Here is a 6,596-nt window from a genome sequence, read left to right as displayed (position 1 = left end):
GGCATCTGGGGTCGCTGAGGGGCTCCGAGGCAGACCAGGCCGTAGAGTGGGAGACCCGCGGCCTTCCCGGCTGGCCGCTGTCGGCTGCTGCGCTGGAAGGTCGCATCGAAGAGGGCGCTTCGAGTGGGTGTGTGGGTGTGAATGGAGATTCCAGGGGAAACCTTGGGGACTGGTTTCACGTGAGAATCGGGGTACACCGTGGCCTGTCCCTTCCTGCCTCGCCTTCTGTTCCTTTCCCGCCTCCCCGACTGTACCCTGAAAAGAGAGGAGCGGATCCGACCGGCTGCAGACAAGCGGCCAGGGCCGTCGGCTCCTGAATCTACCACCAAGCCCCCCCCCCCCTCGCCCGTCAAGCTTTGGACGCGCAACGCTGCAGCCCCCTGATTTGCTGGGTTCCCGCTCTTCTGATTCCCCCCTGAATCAACGCAGCCTTTCTCTCTCTCTCTCTCTCTCTCTCTTTTGTCCTTATCAGTTTGATTTGATCGCTCCTGTTCACATTTCACTTTTGTATTTCCCCCCCTCTTCCTCTATCATTACTCATTGAGTGCCCCGTGAAATTACAATCGTACATTTACAGCTCAGCAACCCATTTGTAGTGGGGGGGGGGAGTCTAAATAATGGCCGAATTAGCCCTACTGGACAGTTTCAGATGTAACACTCTGTAATAATTATATTGCAGGCTGGATTAGGATGCTATTATCATAATCTGGACGTTTACAATTATCTGTAATTTGCAAAGATGCGCCAGGTCTTGATTACAGCAGTTTTTTTTTTTTATCAAGCTAACCATCACTAAACAGTGACAGTAATAACAGCTAATTTTGCTGGCAATATAAGAGGTGCTGGGGTGTGCAAACAATTTCACACCTGGATATGCTCAGTCAACCAAGAATATAGAGAAAGAGCTTCTGCCCTCAGACTCAGAAAAATATTCTCCACCGCTACCGTGCACTATACATTTCCTTAGACCCTCATCTCTGCTTAACAGATTTGCACGGGGGTAAGTTTTTTAAATATATATATATTCGTCTCCTCTACTTCCGTGTCTCTTTTCAGTGGTAGGTTTTCACTCTCCGGTGGCGCCTTGCTTTTAATTCTTTTTTTAAAAATGATTTTTGTAACCCTGCTCTTTACCACGGTTCTTTCCCCCCCTTTCCTCCTCTCCCAGACCTTTGTTTTATCAAGTCACGACGACCAGCATTTATTTATTTCGCGGTATGTCCCCCCCCCTTTGTGATTACTAGATAGGAATGCGGGGTTGCATTGCTGTGGGGTTGGCTCGTCAGTGCCGGGTCTCTCCCCCCCCCTTTATCCAGTTGACTCGACCTGTCGGTGCTGCGTGAGTCACAGGTTTAGAAAGAAAGGGAAGGGGGGGGTCTGGCTCCAACTCGGTAGGCGAAGGGGGGGCCGCTCTGTTAATGTCAGAGGGGTGTCCGTTTGGCAGCCACGAGTTCGGAGAACTTCTCATTCTGTTCCTACGATTTGTTCTATATAGATCCAGATCTCAGGTTCGAGATCTACCCTCCCTAGAGCCCCCCCCCCCAATCTGATGTACCTAGAGTAATTCACTCTGTGAGTTGGCGGTGGGGTGAGGCGAGCTATTGGAGTCTTAGACCTCAATCCTAAACATACTAATCTGGCAATAAGGCTACAGTTCTATGCATCCGCTCCTTGGCTGCAAGTCCCTTTGAGTCTAATAGGATATATTTCCTTGTACCCATGCCTCGAATCTGTTTTGCAACCCCCGCTAGGGCTTTCCCCCCCTAGGTAAATTTGGTAAGGATCAAAGCGCTCGCTGCCTTTCTTTTTTGGGCAAAGTCTTCTCAATATTGTCTATCAAGACCCATGACAAGAAAAGGACTTCGAATAAACCCATCTTTTCGCAGCACCGTTATCGCCTATAAACAGATCTAAAACTCCTTTCTGAAATTTGCTGGGGATGGGGGGAGGGTAAACCTCGGCTGCTTCTGCCTCAAGTGCTGTGAATCGTACTTGGCTGGACGTTCAGTGGATCTCTTTAACTTGTCGGCTGCAAAACACCGGCCCGGCTGTAGACTCCCTCCTGGGTTTGTTGGCTGCCCTGGAGGTGCCGATTACTCGGGGGCAACCCGGGCCCCTATAACGCCTGGGCATTTTGCCATCCAGGTCAGTGGCAGGTGGATTATCTCCCCCCCCCGCCCCGCCTTCCCAGTACATCTGTCTCTTGGTTTCCCCCGGGTATGTATCCCTTCGTACCCCTTCTTATTTAAGAAGCTGGGAATGTTGTTCCTTACGCCAGAACTTCGGAGGAGGGGGGGGTGGGGTGAGCAGGGAGGTATTCCGTTTACCCCAATGGGTTTTTTTGATCGACACCTAGGAGGGAGTCGGTGTTCTTGTGGAACGGCAGAACTGTCCCTCTCCGGTCCATAGATGACGCTGTTTCACGAGTCTCCCCCTTCGGTGGCAGCCGGGTGCTTGATGCCTTCGCGTCCTGCTCGCAGTTGCTGCTCACCGAGGCCAAGAGGCCTGCCTTGCTTGCAGCCCGTTTACTCAGCCGCACTCCTCTAACTGTGGTTGTAAACGCATCCTGTGTCCAAATCTAACTTCTGATCCTACTCCTAAAGTAACTTAAAACAGCTGGGGGGGGGGACGGGAGGGGGGAAGATGAGAAGGAGGCACCCCCTTCCTTTCCACCCAGATCCACTCCCCGCAAAATGAAGGGGACAACAGAACCTCTCCTGCCACCCACCTCCAGCGAAATGAGACGATAGAACCCTGAAAATGGTAATGGGGAGGTGAGTTCATGTGACTGCGCAGGTATCAGAGAGGGGAGGGCTACCCTTTCAAAGGGGGGGAGGTTTGAATGTGTGTATGAAGATGGACGGATGAACCCAGGACCCAGTGAAGCCAAAACACCAGCTATTCAAAATGTGGGCCAGGACCATTACAATTAATGGCCAACGAGTTCAGTGGAAGGAGTGCCTCCTTAACTCCCCGATCCTAAACACGTTGACTTACATCTGAGTAATCCTCACTTTTGAAAGCCTGCTCGGAACAGAGGTTCTGCTCCCGGAGGGACGGCTTGTGGCACAGTTGCAGCATCTTCCTTTTCCTGTGGTTCGGTTGGTTTTAGGCTTCCCCTTCATCAGGCCCTCTTTGGGGACCGGATAGCCTGGCTCGTCTACAAAGGGAAAGGCTACCCCGGTCTAAATGCCTGATAGCTTTCTCTCTCTAACACGCATCTGAATAAATCCCGTGAACCCCACAACCAGCTGTACCTCAGAAGCCTCTTCCATTCTTCCTAGCATTATAATTTTGGTTAATTTTCAATTTTAGGTCCTACGTCTCTGCAATTTGTGTATGAATAACAGAATAATTTCCCTCTTTTGTTTCGCCTTTCCTGTTCCTGAATCTAAATAAAGATGGCTTTTTAGTATTAAAAGTGGAAGAAAATTACAGGTAATTATCTTTGACGGTAAAAACGCTGTAATCAGCGGGCTACATGAAAAATTACTCTAATTATGGCTGCATTTAAGAGAATGGGGGAAAAAACCTTCTTATGGATAAAAACCTTAAATTGTCCCCAATGTCTGCTTCAAATTGGATGGCACTGCAGCTGGGGGCTTTGTTCACAATTGATCCTGGGGAGAGCTGAACCCAAAGTTTCACAGTGGGAATGGGGAGGGAGGAAAAAAGAAAAGAAAACATTTCCCCCTCCTAATGTAACAATGCGAATGGTAGAAAATGACAAGACTTGATCGGTTTTAAGCCATTCTGAAGACTGACTGAGCGTGGAAGTTGCTCAACAAAAAACCGGCGCTGGTATATTGGTAAGTAGACTTGGCTTTTGTGTCTAATTATAGTGACTGTCCTTTTGCACGACTGTATGTAGCTGTCATTATATGGAGCACTCTGAGGATCTCCATTGACTTCTGATAAATGGCTCAGTGGTTTCAAGGTTCATAATTTGAAGGATGCCCAGGGCTCTAGCCATTAATTCTCGCAGCATGGGGCATCCTGTTTGTGTGACGAAAGGGGGCTTTTCATGTTTCATGGTTTCTCGCCTTTGCGCGGCATAGGAAGGATATCATTCGCTCCGGACCCTGCATTGTGGACCGGGGCACCCGCGTCAGGCGCTCTGGAGCATGAGGCGGCTCCTGTGCCTGCGGAAAGCCCACCCACACAAGGCAGGCACCTCTCCCCGCGTACCCTTCTGGCTAGAACCCGCCGAAGCCCCCCAGAGTCGGAGGCGGCGGTCCCCACTCGGCTGTTAACACACAGCCCCTTGGGAAGAAGAGATACGCCCGCCAAGGTCCTGCAAGATCCGGCGTTCGCTTCCCAAGGGGAAGACGCCGGCGGCCCGGTTAACCTAAAGACGGCCCTTGGAAGCCAGTTTAGTTTTTATTGATTTCTGCGGAGGCGCAGCGGCTTAAATCCACCCCTTTACTGATTAGAATGGGACGCTTAAAAACAACAACAACAAACCACCATGCAAAAGATCACACGACCTCTTTCCTGATAGGTAACCAGGTTGACGATCACCCCACTCTCTCCCCAAACCCGCCCGCCCCTTTATGACCGGCTGGTGTACCTGGTACACAGCTATCACTGATCCCCACCCGCTTCTTGGATCCCTACAGATAAAGATGCGGATCTCTTTCTCCCTTTTTTGCGCCACCACTTAATAAGGGACCCTTCCTCCCTGCTCTTTCTGGATGGACCTTATAAGGGCAGCCAGTTCACGAGACTTTCCTTCTAGAGCAGCCCTGCTGCTGGAGTCAAGATGAGAGGACTGCTAGGTGGGCTGCGTAGCTGCAACCCCTAACACGCTTGTTTAGGAATAAGCTGCGTTGGAAATTAGGGGGCATCCGGGCAATTTCCTCTAGCATGTTTACAGCCGGGACAGTAATATTCTCGAGACTGGGGGTGGGGGTGAAACGTCTTTCTGAGACTGGGAGAAAGGCAGGCCGCTATGGACGTTTTGAGGCTTTTTACTCTATATATGAAAGGAGACAAAACATACAAAGTATATGTACAACTGAAATTCAACAATATGTACAGCAGGTTTGTTCGGTAGCCGAGAGATCACGGGGTGGGAGGGGGGTCGGACATTTTACCCTTCGAATCGGGGGGAGCGGGAGTTGGTGCGTTCTTTCCCCGCCCTTCTTCTTCTCCCGGGGCCGCAGTCCGCCAGAGAGGCTCTCCTGCCCGGGCCCCGCTGGAGCGGCGGAGCAGAGGCGCGCCAGGACGCGGGGCCTGCTGGTCAGTTCCAGGGGCTCTTCGCGTCCAATGGTGCCTTGGTGGGGAGAGCTGGGCCGCCCTTTCCCTCCGGGCAGCTGTCACTTCCACTAGGAGAAAGCAGCAGGCAGGCTTCGCTTCCGGGTAGCGTCCCCGCGTCTTCATTCCGTTTTGGGGTTGTTGGGTTTTTTTGAAAAAAAGGTCTTCCTCCCCCCCCCCCTTCTGAAGGGTATTCTCCCTTTTAAAACACCCCCCTTTCCCCCAATCTATTCTGTCAATCTCGGTTTAGCGAATAAAAATAGGATAGCTTCTTTTTTTCATTAAAGGAGTTCTGGTTTTGCGTGTGTGTGTTGTGTTGTGTTGTGAAGTTGCTGGGTCCACGGCTGGGAAAAAGTCTGTAAAATGTGGTCGTTTTGTTTTTGCTTCTGCTTTGACTTGTACTCCCAAGAGAGACGCGGTGCCTCAGAGTCCCGCTGGAAATATCCCAGAGAGGCGCATCTGAAGAGGGCTGGCAGCGCGGACGGTCTCGTTTCTCTTCGAGATCAATGGCTGAGGTTACAGCGAAAGGGGGAAGGCGAAGCCACCCCGTCTGCCTCCCTCGCCACGCACTCCAATCCACCCCGAGCCCCGCGAGCTGGTCCCCTCGGCAGGGCCCTGCTGGAGACCCGGCAGCTCCGGGAAGCTGTTTCCCTTGGCCCGTTCACATCATCTGTGGTCTCTGCATTGTGTCTTGATGTGGAGAAGAGTACCAGTGAGAATAACCAGGCATGTAGCTGTTGGGAGGCATGTTGACTCCTTTGGCAGAGGCTGAAACGTCCCAGACAGGAGGAAGGCCGGGAGACCGCGGGGACAGGGTGGCAGAGCCCGGCAGGGGGTCGCTCTCGTGGGGGTTGCCGCCTTGCTTGAGCAGTTTCTTGAACTTGGAGCGCTTGTTCTGGAACCAGATCTTCACCTGCAACCGAAAAGAGGAAGCCGTGAGAGGACCGTCGGTGTCCTGCTAAGGGGGGGAGGGGAGATATGGAGGGGAGGGGAGGGGGCAGAGAACTCAGATTTTCTTTCTTTCTTTCTTTCTTTCTTTCTTTCTTTCTTTCTTTCTTTCTTTCTTTCTTTCTTTCTTTTCAGGCTGGCTCAGCTACCCGCGTTTAGAATAAACAAGCTATTTCCCTGTCAGAGTCGTTCACTTGGCACTGGCTGATTCTGCCCATTAAAAGTTTCACGCGTATGATAGACGCGTCCATTCAAGGCACCTACGCACGCAAGGACCTGCAGACGTGGAGGCTGCCTAATTACCCAGGCTCAACCACCGCTTCGTAGTTACCCGAAGTACAGCGGTCAGGCTACCCATCCAGACAAGTGGATGGATGGGTCCCTTCTGCCCC

General features: G+C 51.7%; 1 protein-coding gene across 1 annotated transcript in view; it reads right to left on the bottom strand.

Annotated features, from left to right (window-relative positions):
* Nucleotides 1-5,481: 5,481 nt before the first annotated feature.
* Nucleotides 5,482-6,596, bottom strand: part of DLX6 (distal-less homeobox 6) — a 4,082-nt gene continuing 2,967 nt past the window's right edge. Inside the window, exon 3 of the mRNA XM_015410935.1 lies at nt 5,482-6,169. Coding sequence (XP_015266421.1) covers nt 5,918-6,169 — 252 coding nt within the window. The 3' untranslated portion in view covers nt 5,482-5,917. The remainder of the gene's footprint in view (nt 6,170-6,596) is intronic.

This window comes from Gekko japonicus, unplaced genomic scaffold, assembly GCF_001447785.1.
Source record: "Gekko japonicus isolate JY-2015 unplaced genomic scaffold, Gekko_japonicus_V1.1 scaffold231, whole genome shotgun sequence".
Lineage (NCBI taxonomy): Eukaryota > Metazoa > Chordata > Lepidosauria > Squamata > Gekkonidae > Gekko > Gekko japonicus.
This window is presented reverse-complemented; position numbering and strand designations above follow the sequence as displayed.